Here is a 16,837-nt window from a genome sequence, read left to right on the forward strand (position 1 = left end):
AATTGTGTGGATCAGGATCATTTAGAATTGTTATCCCTATTATAAAATTTAGGATGATAGAAAAATAAGCATTTAAATAGATGTTACTGTATTTATTTAATACTTAATTATATTAAAAAAATTCAAAAACCAGATTATGGATTCCTTACAAACTTACGCGGTCCCCACAGTAATGCAAATTGGATTTATCTACGTGGCTTTGCCTGAACTTCATCAGTCTGCAGATACAGCATCTCTTCTTTATCGTTGTTATTTTCTTAGGAAATTAGTTAGTAGCAGTTATGGAAGATGAAGGATGGGTTCGGGTACCATGGCCGACTGACAAGGACCTATGGAACCCTAGCACGATGGAGGCTGAGAGTTCTAAGCCTCTGAAGATCACTTTCGCCGGGCCCGCCAACCACTGGACCGATGCGCTTCCCATCGGCAACGGCCGGCTCGGAGCCATGGTCTGGGGCGGCGTTGCATCGGAGACTATCCAGCTCAACGGTATGATCAAAATCCTCTCTTGCATCGTATTGGAGCGAAATTGGTATTAAATCGTATATGTTAATATTGTTTACGTAGACTCTTAGTATTCGTTAATTGGCTGCTTTGTGTCTTTGATAAGTACATGGATGTCGTGTCTTTCGGATAATCTTCTAGGAAATATCTTCGGTGACTCAATTATGAAAGATATAAAGCTCAAAATCATTTCTTTACTTCTCCTATAATTTAAGTAATGCTGGGTACAAGCTCAAATTTTCGTATTCGGTGACTCAAAATTATGAAAGATCTATAGTATTTCACTATTCATAATTTAATTGGCAACCAAATGGAACACATGAAATGATTTTTAGTCATTAATCAAATTTTTTACCCTATAGGGAAAAAATGGTTGTTTCACGGCAAATGTGTGAAATGCAAATAAGCAGAGAACTCATTGTGCAAGAATTCATGCAGAGGACACACTCTGGACCGGGACCCCTGGCAACTACACTAACCCTAATGCCCCAGAGGCACTGTCGGAGGTCAGGAAACTTGTTGACAGCGGTAAATATGCTGAAGCTACTTCAAAGGCAGTCCAGTTGACTGGAAACCCTGCTGAGGTGCTATTCTTTACCTTAAGTATGGCTGCTCTTCTTCATATTGCTGCTTTGTGTGTGTAATTTAATGGTAATTGTTGACTCAAAGGAATGTGTTGAGTTGTTAATATTTTTTTGGATTTTTTTTCAAATATTACACGTCATGGTAGATCATTGCCTCTTGAAATGAGTATGGATTTTAGTGCATAGATGCCGATTATGTTGGAACTGTTTTGGTGGTTATCATTAATACATGCTCTGGTTAGCACCTGGTGGTGACTGCACATTTAATACATGGTGGTGACATTTCTTCTGGCTGGACATAATACTGGAGTTTTTACTGAACTACTGTGCCTCACCATCTTAGACTAGCCTTACATATGCAGGATACTTATTATTAGTCAAACTATTTTTTCTTCCGCATGGTTTCTGTTTTGGTATTTAGGGTCCCTAGCTTCCCATACCTCACTAGAACTCCCATGTGCTTCCATATTGTGGTCGCTTAATTGCCACTTGATCTGAATATAGTTAGTGATGATTCAGGTTTACCAACTTCTTGGTGACATCAAGCTGGAATTTGATGTTTCCCATCATAAATATATTGAAGAAACTTACCACAGAGAGTTGGACTTGGATGCTGCAACAATAAGAGTAAAATATTCCGTGACTGATGTAGAATTCACAAGGGAACACTTTGCTTCCAATCCTGATCAAGTGATTGTTACAAAGATTTCTGGAAGTAAACCAGGCTCGGTATCATTCTCGGTGTCTCTTAATAGCAAGTTACATTATCATTCACGCATTAATGGAAAAAATCAGATTATTATGGAAGGAAGTTGTCCCGGTAAAAGGATCCCCCCAGCAATGGATGAAAATGACAATCCAAAAGGAATTCAGTTTTCTGCAATTCTTGATATACATGTTAGTAATGACAGAGGTGTGATTCATGTTATGGATGACAAGAAGTTGAGGATTGAGGGTTCAGACTGGGCTGTTTTACTTCTAGTGGCTTCATCTTCATTCGATGGGCCATTCACCAAGCCTTCAGATTCTAAGAGGAATCCTACTTTAGAGTCTCTCGGTGCATTGAAGCCAATAATGGATTTTTCATACTATGAACTTTATGCACGTCATTTGGATGACTATCAGAATCTTTTTAATCGTGTCTCACTGCAACTTGCTAAAAGCTTGAACAGCATTACATCTGACGGGTCTCTGGAGTTGAAGAAAATTGCGTCCTCTGTAACTGGTTTATGTCTCATGGGAAGTAATGACAATATGGTTTCAACTGCAGAGAGAGTGAAGTCTTTTCAATCTGATGAAGACCCTTCCTTGGTGGAGCTTCTGTTCCAGTATGGCCGATATCTACTTATTTCAAGTTCACGGCCTCGAACTCAGGTGGCAAACCTGCAGGGTATATGGAATAGTGATATTCAACCAAAATGGGAGTATGTTACATTCTCTTAATTCTTTCATTTGTTATTCCTTCTCCAACCCAATTCTGGTCAGTGTTTTTTGCTTGATATTTTTGGCCCTGCTCTCTCTCTCTCTTCCCCTCCTCCCCAACACAAACACACACTCATACGCTGAGGTTTAGTTTGTAATTTAGAAATAGGATGTTATTTCAGTTTATTTAAAAATGGACTTTCTTCCAAGGGATGACCTTAATTAAGGCAGCACTGTTAAGTTTGGGGATATGATACTCTGCTTTTCGAAGGCAAAGGGCAAGCAATAAGTAATTGATATTTCCTAATATATATTTGCACTTTCCAAAGGCAATGGGTAACGTTATCGAGTTGACTCGTACAGCTCCATTTTGCACTTAATGACGGATCATTTTATCAACCTCAATGTCTTCCTCGTCGTATTTTTAAAGTTGTCTAAGCAGTGAGTGTGATTGCATGGGTACTTTAATCAACTGCCCTTTTATTGGTTATTAATTCTTTCATTGTATTTGTACATGAAGTTCCTATATACGCTTGTAATTCTATCCTCAATAAATTCAAGTATTCTTAAAAATTTTGTTCAATTTATTTCAAAAATAATTTTTTTATGATAGTTTATACTGTATCACTTTAATTTGAGTGCTTTTACGAGATATATGTTCTGATTTGGCGGTGGTTATATACTGAATCACTTTAGTTTTTGTAACCGCTCCAATTTAGAAATAAGCGGAGACACCGAAACACCAGGGAGACTTTTTTCTTCTTTCGTCCTCTTAATTTCTCCAACAGTTTAAAATTTCTCTATCATTTGTTCATCTCCATATTAATTGTGAAAATTTGATATTCCAGCAATAAGATTGTCAAGCAAATTAGGCTGTCCAGAAAGACATTAGATTTACATAAATAACAGAGAGTGTCAACCATATCTCAAAGGATATTTTATCACGGTTAATTTACATCAGAATTTGAAGACTACTACTTGTCAATAGTACCACGTTGCCACAAATTACTTTGAAGTTACATAACAATACGAATACTTGCAGTTCCTTGCATCAATTTTCTGCAGAATTACTGACACCTCATCTTTGTGTTCAGCGGGGCCCCACACTTGAACATTAATCTTGAAATGAATTATTGGCCTTCCCTTCCTTGCAACCTTAGCGAGTGCCAGGAGCCATTGTTTGACTTTGTCTCCACTCTGTCTGTTAATGGACGTAAAACTGCAAAGGTAAGACAATTTCCCCCCACCAGGTTTATAAGTTTTCAATCAATTTAGTCTTAATCCATATGATCTCTTTTGGTTGCTAAAATATTTAAGGTGATTTTAAGGGAAAGGTTCTCCTCATGTTGCACCTAAATCTGAAAATTCACAGATGGTGAAGTTGGCAACTTCATTTGTTATTGAGCCTTTAGAAACAATTGTGGACCATGATGAGACGTACTGAATATCCCGTGCATGTGAGGCTCCCATTTCCAAATATATAGGTAACCTTAAAGTAGGAAATTTAATCTGTAATTCAATGCTGTTATCCTCTATACCACGTGAGTAGGATGGCACATGCTTATCCAGAAGAAAAAACATGGAAGCAATTCCCATATTATTAGGAGACAGTCTAAACTATGAAACCTATGCTTGTAGACCTCTGGGCTGAAGCATCAGAAGGCTTAAGACCAGCATGATCTCTGCCAATACTCCTTTGCAATCTTACTCTGTTCTTCAAGACATTATTTTCCCACTTAGATATTCCTATGCTCTATTTTCTTATTCACTGAATGTTATAGGTAAACTATGAAGCAAATGGTTGGGTTGTACACCATAAGTCTGATATCTGGGCAAAAACATCAGCAGATCAAGGTGGTGTTGTATGGGCATTATGGCCAATGGGGGGGGCATGGCTTTGTACCCATCTATGGGACCACTACACTTATACACTAGACAAGGTAAGATTAAGTTGTCTATACCTTGCTTTATTTTATCATTAGCATAGAAATTGTTTCCCTGTGATAGGAAAGTCAGAGAACCTACCTTTCTAAAGGGTACAAGCTATTTATTAATCTTGCATTAGCTTCAAAAGTCTTGATGATTGCCTTTGGACTAACTGGAAAAATCAAAACAAGCTGAGAAAAGTAGTCTATCAGTTCTTTTAGACATAAGAGGTTGTCCTTGAAATCTCTAATGAAGTTAAGGTATATATGCAAAGGATTTGGAAATCTAGACTTCGCCAATATGGTAAGTTTCTATGTCTTGATATGTTAAAATAAGCTTGTTGGTAAACCAATTGTCCCAAAAGCTTAGCTTCATGGGAAACTAGCTTAATTATGTATATAATCTCAGACACACCAGTGACACATTGTCGTGCTCAACAAAACTTCACATGAACTTCGAACCCAAGTATGAAACCCATAGACGGTAACCTCAAGATGGCAATTCCCATGTATGTAGCAAAAACATTATAGAAAGGAAGGCTTTAATACCATATTTCTGATTTGTTTAAAAGTTCAAGTTGATAGGAGAATATGCCAACAAGTTATGTCAAGGTCATGTACCAACATTGGTCAAACTTTCAGTTTATTCATGCAATAGAGTTAATGTATGGGACCCATAAAATGCTGTTATCACTGAAGTTAAAGGTGACGGATTTATGGTTTCCAGTTGATGGATATTTATTGAAAACCCTAAGGCTGGTTGTGGAAGTACTTGGGAACTTCTGAAATCTCCTGTTTCATCACTAGGAAATGAACAATATCTTTTGCATATGGAGATTGAATAGTCTGATTTTTTCCATTTCTTGAAGAATCTTTTGGTAAATCTTTCAACATCACTGGTATTATTGGTATGTCCTTCATAATTAGGATTTTCTTAAAGCCAAGGCATATCCTTTGTTGAATGGATGTGCATCATTTCTGCTGGATTGGTTGATTGAAGACCCTGGAGGATATCTGAAAACCAACCCTTCAACTTCTCCAGAGCATGAGTTTGTTGCTCCTGATGGTAAGCCTGCTTGTGTGAGCTACTCATCAACAATGGACATGGCAATCATAAAAGAAGTTTTTGGTGCACTTGTTTCTGCTGCTGAGGTGAAGCTTTTATTCTATGCCCACCAATGTAACTCCCTCTCTATTTTTCATATGTTCTATATCTGTATGTCCTTACGGAATGTTGACAATAGGCTCTAGAGAGAGATGAGGATTATCTTATCCAAAGAGTGCGAAAGGCTTTGCCAAAGCTTTATCCAACAAAAATTGCTGGAGATGGTTCCATTATGGAATGGGTATGATTGAGTAGCTTGAATATAAACCTTTCAATACTAGCAAAAGGTCTTGGTGGAGTTGGTAATAAAATTCACTATTGTAATGGGCTAAGAAAAATTTGGTCTGTTAAGCCAGGAACAAGATTTTGAGGACCCAGATGTGCATCATCGACATCTTTCGCACCTATTTGGCCTATTTCCAGGGCACACAATAACTGTTGAGAAAACTCCGGATCTCTCTAAAGCTGCAGAAATTTCTCTCTACAAACGAGGTTTGTATATATTTTCTTTTCTTTTGATCAAACCGTTGGCTTGGGATGAGCTGTAGACTTTTGAATCCCGGATACGATTTTATACTAGGAGTCGCCCTGAATGATTTGATACATAGTTCTGGCTGGTGGGGTTATGTATCCACGGTTTATTCCTCATGTTTGGGTCCAAATTATTCTTTCTTGGTTAGGTTCCACTTCATTAAAAAAAAGTAACGCTATATGACCTTGCTTCTAGTAATATCATACCAGATAAGCGCCATATGACCTTGCTCCTAGTAATATCATACCAGATAAATTTCCCAAAGTTGTTGATATATAATTTTTCTACATTTTCATTGTTCTAAACAGGAGAGGAGGGTCCAGGATGGTCAACTACATGGAAAGCTGCTTTATGGGGCCGTCTCCACAACAGTGAGCATGCATATAGGATGGTGAAGAAGTTGATCAACCTGGTGGATCCAGATCATGAGGCCCCGTTTGAAGGAGGATTATACAGTAATCTGTTTGCAGCACACCCTCCTTTCCAGATTGATGCCAACTTTGGGTAAGATGCAGCTTGAGTTTCCAACTTTCCATAAAAGTCAATGATACTTTTAGCAACCATCACATGATTATCTAAACAGCTCCATTCTTAAGAAAGCTTTATACCTAGTATTTTGAGGATTTTTTGCAAGTAACTTTCAGGAGTTTAGCTTTGTGTTGCACTTTTAGATCAATATAGGGAATAGTAGAGGAAGCAGGGTGGTCGTTAAACATATTTGTTTTTCTGATGAGGTTGTTTTTATATTTTGTCTGCAAAAATTCTTCGTGTTGCACGCCTCATTTATATTAAAAAAACGATATATTTTGTCTGCTAGAACGAGGTTGAATCAGATTGTATTGTTTTTAAATTTCAAGCGTTTCGTATTATCACGACTCTTTAGTAATATTGGAAGAAGGTAAGCATGCTTGGATGGTGGTGCACATTTTTTTTCCTTGGTTATAAGCATTTTAAATGGTAAACTCATAAATAAAAGGAGAAGGAAATAAATTAAGAAACTTTTATTGGATTGTTATCTTTGGTTTTGTAAATACCACAGCAAATGAGAGTTATCACACCCCATTTGCTAGTAATGTGCCCCAAAAAAACAATCCCTTTGATTGAGACCAAGCAATAGATTTTGATTTCAGTTTTTTTCAACACTTCCTGCTAACCAAAGTTGACTTGGAAGTAGTGTTGGCGATTTATTTGGCAAAGCCATCAACAATACTTCGTGTTTTCAGGTTCACGGCAGCAGTTTCAGAAATGCTTGTGCAGAGCAGCATAAGGGATCTGTACCTACTTCCTGCTCTTCCCCTGGATAAATGGGCTAATGGTTGTGTGAAAGGATTGAAGGCACGTGGTGGGGTGACAGTCAGCATTTGCTGGAAAGAAGGCGATCTTCATGAAGTTGGGCTTTGGTCGAAGGACCAGAATGCCCTAGAAAGATTACACTACAGAGGAACTATAGTTACGGCAAACATATCATCTGGCATTATCTACACATTCAATGCTCAGTTAAAATTAGTGAAGACATGCTCCCTCTAAGGCGCAGCTTTTTCTTTGAATGTCATCTACTTGCTGTATATACATTTCTAACACTATCTTCTTAAGTAGTTATCTATTGAATATGCTACTGTTCACAGCAGATTTTGCTTTTATGAAATATCAGACTATGTCAAAGTCTCATGTTTTGTGTTGAACATACATATCCATTTTAAGTAAAAATGAGAGGATCTTACTCTATATCACAATTGATGAGTCTGTGATTGTGGCATCTCCTTACTCCAGCTGTCTAGAATTTTCCTTATCACTAAATCCCACCAATTAATTCTAGAAACATTCATGGACATTAGCCTTTGCATAGAATCTCTTTATTTATTTTTTTTTCATTTTTTCCTGTTAATTTCATATATCTTATAGACATGCATATATGTGAAATACATTTCAACTAGTAGGAAACAAAACAAATAATAAACGTGGTGTGGATGGAAAAGGCTTCACCTTCTTTTTAATTATTTATTTATTTTTTGGGAAGTATAGGTTATTTACTCAGTAAATGTAAATAAAAAAGGAAATGCTTAAAAATATCCGGCTCCAGAAGCCACATGTATCGACTCATAGAACGTAGATGTCCCGTGTTGTAAATCGGAGGGATTAAACACTCTTTTAAGGCATTAAACTCTACGCTAGTGCCTGTACTCCTACACAACACCAGATCAGTGTCATTCCTTCTTTCCCCTAAACCCTCGAAAACCCCTTGTTTCGTCGCTTTGTCGCCGACTCGATTTGAGAAATATGGCTTGGCGCTCAGGATCGCTGTCTCGGTCGTTGATTTCGACTGCTAGGACCTCGTCGCTCCGCTCATCACCGCCCCTCCCCCGCGTACGCACGCCCCCTCTTGCCGCTCCGCGCGTCCAGTCCCGCCGCTTCTCTTTCGCTACTGCCCCCAGGTCCTCCCTCGAAACCCTAACTTTCCCCACCTCCCTGTTTCGTTGCCGAGAAAATTAGATTAGTCATGAGAGAATCCTGCATTATTATCTGCTCTCGTTTATCTATCAATACATCTCTGTTGTTTAAATTTGTCTGGATATCTGATATATGAGATCTGAGATATGGCGACTTCAACCATCATATGTTTTGTGAGAGAGAAAAGAAAATAACTGAGAGTGCAACAAAGGAAAGATTCATGTCGAGGTTATTTCTCCCTTTTTTTTTAAAAAAAATATTTAAATCAGTTTTTCATTTTCATTTACATAGGGATTTCTAGATCTTTGATGTATGATGTTTTGTTAGGATTTCTGTGGGTTTTTACGTCTTTGGTTTGCGAACATCATTTTAATTGTAATTATGGTAAATTAATTACTTAGAAAAAAAATATTATAAATAAATTGCCTGTCATTTCCGATTAGTATTTACTTCACGATTGATTGTTGAGTAAATGCAGAGATGTTGAAAGGAAAATGCATGAACAGTCGACTTAATTTTTCGATTCTCTTCTTTTTGTGTTCATATGATTGAAAATGGACTTAAATGCACTGGTAGTTTTCTATGGTTTGAAAGAAAGAAAATAAGTCTTTAAATATTTTATTTTCGTGTCTATTTTGTCATTCTGTTTTCATGTTTTCAACATAATTACCTAGAACATTGTTTTCTATGCATGCTTAATTTAATCTGTATAGAACTATCATTGTCTTAGTGTATGTTTGGGATTGCGGTGGAAAATATAATTTATAACTTTAAGGCTTATAAATTATAACTTAAGTAATAAGTTCTACTATTAAAAAGCTATTTATTGTTTGGTAATCATATATTTAAAACACTTTCAAACATGTTATATTTGTTTGGAAACAAATTAAAAAAGTGATTGCTATGGTAGAAATGACGGCTGTTTGAATTTTTAAAAATTATGTCCATATCCTTAAAAGTTTGAAGGTTGTAATTATCTTAAAGTTGTATGGGTATTTTCGTCCATTAACAGTCTTTTTAAAATTTGAATTACATTTCACATTATCTAAAAAAGAACATTTGAGGACAAGCATCAAACGTACTTTTTAACTTCTTTGTAATTAAAAGTATTTTAATATGTAACGCCCAGACAATTTGATTTTTTCATTAAAGAGCTTTTAAGACTATTTAAGCACTTTTTAAGACTCCTACTGCAATCCCAAATAAGTCCTACATCATTATAGCAAATAGAGGGATGAGTTTTTTTGTGAATTATTATATGTTAAATTATTGTTCTTCTGGGGTTTACTTGTTTTCTTGTGTTTCCAGTAGGAACTTGGGAGAACTGGGATGCGCACAGTCACTCCTGCCACTGGGCAACGTGTTGGCTACGACCCGCCTCACATCTCACCTTGCCGTCAACATACGGGCTTTTTGTGAGCTGTCCCATGGTACCTTCCGCCGTACTTGTCAGGATCGCTAGTAGTCTCTTTGTGAGTCTTGCTGTTTGCATGGCAAAAAATGAAAAGCAATTCTTTCTCATTTTGTTGTTATATTGGGAGCACTTAATGTTTTTGCAAATAAATATCTAGTTACAGTTGTGTGGTGAGGACTTGCTAGGAGTTTTTTCGAGTATTTCGAGGTTGGTTGGTAAAAGAACATGGGATTGGGATTGATAGGAAGGAGTGGAAAAGACGGGTGATGCACGAGGACTTTTGATCATCCCAAAGGCAGGGAGAATGATGCTTCACCCCATAGGTTATCTTTTTAAACCTTTCTTTCTGAGACAAGTGGTAGAATTGTTGATGTTTTATAGGTATAGCGATAATGCAGAACCCTAGAATGATTGGAGTGTTTTTTGGTTTGATAATTTCGCATAACAAAAGGAATTTTTTTAAAGAGGTTGTAATTAGTTATTAAAAAGATTTTGTTGAGAAATTGAGCTGTCATTGTAACACACCCCCCATCCCCAAGCCAGGGGGGGTGGGGCAACAATAAAAACTCTGCATTAAGACTTAAGAGTTAGCGGGTGCATATATTCTTTTATGAGTTTTTTGTGTGATTCTACTTGTAGTTAATTCTTGGTTTTTTGGATCTATAGATGTTAAGTTTGTTGGAAATTCTGATTTCTCAGCGATCTATACATTTGTGGACTGTGCAGTGTAGTATTTCTATCATGTGACACTGAGGAGTATCCAGCTTCATATTTTTTTCCCTCCCCCACATAAGAAAATTTGCCTTGTAAATTAACCATTGCCATGTCATGTACTTTCCGTCATGTAATTGTTAGCAAGAGCACCATTTGGAATTTGTGGCATAAAATTCAGGGAAGTAGTAACTCTATCTGTCTTAGTAATGCGTACCAATGTAGCTGAATGTTAAGCTATGACCTGTTTATACATTTTCAAAATAATTTTAATGCTTTCTATGAACTTGGTGTGTTTCTTTCATCATAGTCATGACTGAAAAGAACTTCAAAGAGTGTGGATTGATTCGCTTGAACACCTTTTTCCCACACCAAGCTTTTCTTTTCTTCTTTATTTAGTTTCAATTACATATCAAGCATGTTTTACTTGGAGGGAAACATTTTGTCGAGGCCATTCTTGTGGTTTCTCTTTCCAATACTAATCACTAGTCATTTGCGAAACAAGTAATATTATCTTTGGGTCTATTGGGCTTTACTAATGTTACGGATTCACTTGGTGTAGGTATTTATTCGCTTGAACACCTTTTTCCCACACCCAAGCTTTTCTTTTCTTCTATCTTTTTTCTTTTTTTAGTTTCAATTACATATCGAGCATGTTTTACTTGTTGGGAAACATCTTTTCAAGGTTATCCTTGTGGTTTCTCCTTCCAATACTAGTCACTAGTCATTTTGGAAACAAGTAATATTATCTTTGGGTATATTGGACTTTGCCATTGTTATGGAATCACTTGGTGCAGGTAATCCTAATTTTGTATTTTTTGAGACATCAGTCAGTCCTAATTTCTTACACATGTTATATTCCTTTTCCCATGTCCTTGCAGGTACATGAAGGGCTGCCGGATAAGCACATTTTAGTGCAAGGAGTTAAATTGGGGCAGTCATAGAATGGGTATCGTGTAGGAACTTCAAATTTTAGTAAAATTTGTAAGATGTTATCCGAGTTGTGCCATTTTGAAGAAGAAACCTGGAGTTTTTTCTTTATTGCGTTCAACAACTTGCATAAGTTCTGGCAATTCAAATGTAGACTGATATCAAGTATCATTAATTTCTGGAACGCAAATGTTTACATTTTTCCTGCTGCATTTCTTGTTGATAAAGGTGAACGGTTTTCTCACCACATGAATATGTTGGATGAGAAGTGAATAGTGTGGTTGCTAGAGTGCCGAGTACTCTTGGATCCAGAGAATATGTTTTTAAACCTGTTTGATGGTTCCGTTCTATGCTTCCTTCCAGAGCTGAGACATGGTGAAAATGGAAAATATAATTTCTAACTGTGAACATATAGCGTCAGGAAAATTTGAACTATATCTGGTTTTCCGTCATTTTTCCCAGCTCCGAGATTGAAGTTAATTTGCAATCAGTACGAATACAAAATTTGAACAGCTCGTGGTGAGAATGGACCATGAAAGATTTTCGCAGAAATTTGCAGTTATGCCTGAAAATCTTTCCATCTTGGAGCTTGGAACCTTCGTGATAGTGAGAACACGTGGGATGCCCTATGTCGCGACAAAGTGTCACTTAGTACGGCATGGTCCACTCCATTCGAACTCTCGTGGGGAGCAGATAAAGCTCCAACCTAGAGGAGTTGGTTTCTGAATCAGTATCCTTGTTGTTGGTCTTATCTTATAATATGGAAGCAAGGCCGGCCATTTGTCTCACGGATACTCCCGAAATGGTTCTTTATTTTTTTTCTTATTTTTCCGAGTCCAGACCACTGCCGTCTGCAGTTATTGTGAGCTTTCTAATTTTTTTTTTTTTTTCTCCTACAATTTGAAAAAGGAAAAAGACAGTATTAAATAATTATGTGGGGTTCATATCCTTCGGAATCTTCACGCGAAAAACATGTAGAATTTAGTTATCATGTAGACTCATGAACATTTATCCAACCAGTACTCTAAATTGTATAGAGCACGAGAGATAATCTTGCCCGATGTCTATATTTATTTATTTTTATTTTTTTTGAGAGACGATTTTACTAATGTGGACAAAATAGCTTGATTTTACCATAAAAATCAAAATAAAACAGTTAAGTTCACTTAGATTCATAAAGAAAGAACGAGACAATCGAAAAGTTAAAGATTTTGCTGAGCATGGTCAGGTAGTGTGATCTGGTGCACCTTCGTTGGTTCACTCTTATTTTGGAGTATTCCTGGTAGCACCCTTCTTATCTTATAAATGATGTGCCGCATTTCGTACATGCCAGCTGTTCTTAGACTTGGCTATCGGGCCTCATTCTTTGTACAATCGAAGGTGACTAGAGGTCCATCAACAGTAATCTTTATAGATTAGGATGAATGTTTATTACACTTGTTCAAAATCTTTGAAATGAAATTGTTATTATTTTGATTATATGCATCTCAAATATATGCAGATAGGACTCAAAAAGTATAAGCTAAGCTTTTAAAATTAAAAGAAAAATAAAAAATAAAAAATCTAAAAGTCTAATCCATTATTCCTTGTCCCGAACAAATTAATACGACAAAACTCGAGACCCCATTATTACACCCGTGCTCCTAGCCTTTCTTCTGGAAAAGATAGTTGAAGTAGACGAATTTTGAAGTGGGGGCTCATCGTTATTCGCGGGGAAAGCTCCTAGACAGTAATTGGCAGTGTTGCATGTTAGTTGACAAGATAACGAAAGCTCCACCAACATGAGTGTTGAGTTCGTCCTTCTACAAGGACTGTATTTGGGGGCTACCTGCAACTTGTTGAATGCCCATATTTGGAGAGAATTGATCCTATACGAAAAATAGCATTTCTCTAATAATAAAGCTATTTGGAAAGGAAGTAAAGACGTCAGGTGGTCCTTCAAAGCTATAATGGGCTTATGGACTCAGAAAACACTTGCGAAGATAGATTTGGAAAACAATCTCTCTCTCTCTCTCTCTCGTTTGTGACAGAATCCTAAACGAAAAAATAAGAATAAAAGCTTCCCTTTTCTTTACCACAATAATTGAAGTCAAGAACTTGAACACCAATCCTAAGTCAGAAAGTGATCAATAAGTTACCAACTTTTTTTTTTGGGGGGGGGGGGGGGAAAGCTTTTGCTTTGTAGAATCCCGGTTGTAGGCTCTCATCCCCAATTGTTCATGCACAACAACTTGCTTTGAACTCCCAAGAGTTTTTTTACAAAAGTTGGGTGCATACCGAAAGTGAAGTGAAGTGAACAAATTGTCCATCACTACTTGGGACCACTCTCAATATCATTAACAATGCCTTATCTGACCAATCTAGCGTCAGCACCAAGAATCTTTAACTATTTGCAGATCATGAATAACAGCAGCAAGATGTTCCATTATAAAGCTTGTAGGTCAAACCATCTCTTGATTACTACAAATTTTTAATTTTCCCATAATTACTTCTCATCTAATAGCTCTCTCTCTCTCTAATTAAAATTGAAATCTACATAAAACTGAGATTTTGATTGGTTGCGTGAAGGTATTTTCTTTTCTTTTTTATTTCTTTTGTATGATGCCCTTTCATGGGGGAACTCAGCTTCTCTCGTCTTCCGACGTTTTATAACAGAAAAGACTGGAAAGAACTCGAATGAGTAAAGGTGGCTCTTAGTGCACTTCTCCTAGTGTACAAACAGTCTGCCCATTACGTGTTTGAAAACGAATACCAAGAAACCCCAACATGAAGACACCCACATAGATATTCTGGTCAAGAGAAAACACTGCATTGAAATTGGCAGTATGGTGATATACTAGACTATCTGGGTTTTCTACTTTTATCACCATTATTGACAAATTTAAGGGCCCCTTTTAGCCCCAGACAAAACATCAAATCAAAAGGCAATTTAATAATCTAACAAATCTTTACCACCTCGCACCAGTCGGTAGTCACTACCATACGTGTATTTAGCATTTTTAAAGTTTATCAGTCACAATCTGTTTCTTTTCAATTTTCAATTTTGCTTGGGCTAAGGCTACGTGAAAGCTTATCACTCACTGACTTCTCCAATCAGGACATACCACTTTTTTGTTTTTTTTCTTTATTTCTATTTTTACTATCATACCAACTTGAAATGAAAGAATTTACTAAGTGCTGCAATTGTCTGTTGCTGTGAAGGGGACAATGTAAGTGGACTCCATTTCACCTGACGAAGAAATGTTTATTTGTTAAACCATGGAGAAGAATTACAGAACAAACCCATAACTTAAAATTCGGAAGCAGCTGGTGCTCCACAGACATCTTTTATGTAAAAGTGGTTTGCCAGTATTCATACTCGAAACGATGCTCCTCAGCTTTATCAATCAAATAAGCAGCCCTTCTCGAGGCAGAAACATCTTCCTCCCTCAATTCTTTGTAACTTTCAAGCACCTAGCTTGATCAAGTGGTTTCAGAAACCACCAAAACCAACAGAAGCACCAACCTAATTCCTAAAAGTTCAGCCAATCGAATTGCTTGCTCAGTGGATAAGAAGCACTCATAGCAGGCAGTTCAAATAAATGGCAAGATTATGGATTTGACAAATGAGGATTTTGATGTATGATTGTCAAACCTTGTATTTCTTTTGTTACTCCAAATAGAACCATGTAAAGTTATTGTGACTTGAGAAGAGAAAAGAACGAGGCAAAAGATGAAAGTGGGGAATCCTAAGCTTGACAAGGGCAACAGTAAAGATGACATAAGCAATGTACCCGAGAGCACCAAGCATCACTTGGTGGGGCCACTGAATTGAGAAAAGACTACATAAAAAAAGGAGCTTTGCCAATCTCACTTCCCATACAGTCCCGATACCTCTCGCCACTGAATTCCTCCCTCCCTCCCTCTTTGATCTAACACTTTAAAGAGTCGATCACAACCAATCCACAAACCCTCTCTATACATTCCATTTGCTTTAACATAGTCACCAAATTTGAAATTTGTGGAGACATGATCTTTCAGGGAGAAGCAACTGAAGCAATACCAGACAGACGGCAAGGTGACCAAATAATCAGCAGCGACAGTAACAACGAGGGTACCGAATATGATAATCCAGGCGAGTGGCTGAACCTGAGCCTAGGCAGGAATTTGCTCTCAACACCTGGAGACTCTGATACACAACAAAGGCCAGCTTCTACAAAGGTTTTCCCGTGCAACTTCTGCATGAGAAAGTTTTTTAGTTCACAAGCATTAGGAGGCCATCAGAATGCCCACAAGAGGGAAAGAGGTGCAGCCAAAAGATACCAGTCTCATAGGATGATGGCAATGATGGGATTACCCATTAACACTCCCATGGCCCGATCACTTGGCGTCCGGCCCCATACACTTGTGCACAAGCCAAGTAGGGAGTTGTCGGCAATTGTTGCAAGATTTACGGATGCCAAAACAGGGTTTGGAATGGCAAGAATGCCCTTCACGATGGAAGATCCAACAGATTTGATGTGGCCAGGTAGCTTTCGCATGAATCCAAAACCATCAGAGCCACCGTCAGAACCACACAAGCTAGACTTAAATCTGCGGCTCTGACCCATGCATCCTTCAGCCTCAGTTCAGAAGTAGTTTTCCACTCTTTCAATTGGAACGGCCTTTGGTTTCTCCATCCATCAAGTATAGTAACTAACCAAGGTAGGATATGGAGTTTTAATATTTGAAATGCTGGATGGTGGTTCTGCTAATAAAACTATACGAAATACAAAATATTTCCTTTAAATTTCCACCAGTTATGCGCGTTGCAGTAAGAGCAAAGCTGAGACCTAACACTGCTTTTCAGTTATCCCGATTTTGATGCCTGAAATAAATCCCGGTGCATTACACACGTCACTCAGCTGTTATAGGGCCTTTCTTATCCTAATATAAATTTCTACTTGTGTTACATGTTTCTTTTTCTATGGTCTTAAAAGGATTAATGGTGAGAATTACTCGAATGTAACGAAATGGGTACTTAAGATCGGCAGTATTACTCGCTCTACAACTCGTCAGGTTGCAGCTCAGTGGTCAAAGAGCGGGCTTGGGCTGAGCTGTAGACTCGGACATTCTGAGTTCGATTCTATACAATGTGTTTCCTTAGATAACCTAATAAATAATTTTGGCGAGGTCGGTCTTATATCAGAGGTTCACTCCTATAGGTGGGGCACTTCAGACCCTGCCTTGGCGAAGGTTCCTCATCATAAAAATAAAAATTACAATTGAGAGATATTAGTGAGA

At 37.5% G+C, this 16,837-nt stretch overlaps 3 protein-coding genes across 10 annotated transcripts; all 3 read left to right on the top strand.

Moving 5' to 3' along the window:
- Positions 1-205: 205 nt before the first annotated feature.
- Positions 206-7,805, top strand: LOC122311251 (alpha-L-fucosidase 2-like). Its single transcript, XM_043125722.1, has 10 exons — positions 206-489; positions 943-1,088; positions 1,608-2,512; positions 3,605-3,737; positions 4,292-4,450; positions 5,363-5,587; positions 5,680-5,781; positions 5,897-6,032; positions 6,381-6,576; positions 7,296-7,805. Exons 1-10 carry the CDS (start codon positions 282-284, stop codon positions 7,597-7,599), a joined length of 2,514 nt encoding a protein of 837 aa, XP_042981656.1. The 5' UTR covers positions 206-281; the 3' UTR covers positions 7,600-7,805.
- Positions 7,806-8,144: 339 nt separating this feature from the next.
- LOC122311254 lies at positions 8,145-11,787 on the top strand. Of its 8 annotated transcripts, none has more exons than XR_006242749.1 (4): positions 8,145-8,504; positions 9,832-9,950; positions 10,179-10,257; positions 11,527-11,787. XR_006242749.1 is itself a non-coding variant. In XM_043125728.1 (3 exons), the coding sequence occupies exons 1-2, from the start codon at positions 8,350-8,352 to the stop codon at positions 9,980-9,982; spliced, it is 306 nt and encodes a 101-aa protein (XP_042981662.1). In that variant the 5' UTR covers positions 8,146-8,349; the 3' UTR covers positions 9,983-9,992; positions 11,527-11,787. The 8 variants fall into 8 exon arrangements, 5 of the variants coding, with proteins under 5 accessions (XP_042981662.1, XP_042981664.1, XP_042981661.1 ...); XR_006242747.1 differs by having other exon boundaries at positions 8,156-8,504; positions 9,829-9,992; XR_006242748.1 differs by having other exon boundaries at positions 8,156-8,504; positions 9,829-9,950.
- Positions 11,788-14,910: 3,123 nt separating this feature from the next.
- LOC122311253 (zinc finger protein 4-like) lies at positions 14,911-16,720 on the top strand. The gene has a single exon (XM_043125725.1). It carries the CDS (start codon positions 15,584-15,586, stop codon positions 16,157-16,159), a length of 576 nt encoding a protein of 191 aa, XP_042981659.1. The 5' UTR covers positions 14,911-15,583; the 3' UTR covers positions 16,160-16,720.
- Positions 16,721-16,837: the final 117 nt, after the last annotated feature.

The sequence above is a fragment of the Carya illinoinensis genome, chromosome 5, assembly GCF_018687715.1.
Source record: "Carya illinoinensis cultivar Pawnee chromosome 5, C.illinoinensisPawnee_v1, whole genome shotgun sequence".
NCBI classification, from domain to species: domain Eukaryota; kingdom Viridiplantae; phylum Streptophyta; class Magnoliopsida; order Fagales; family Juglandaceae; genus Carya; species Carya illinoinensis.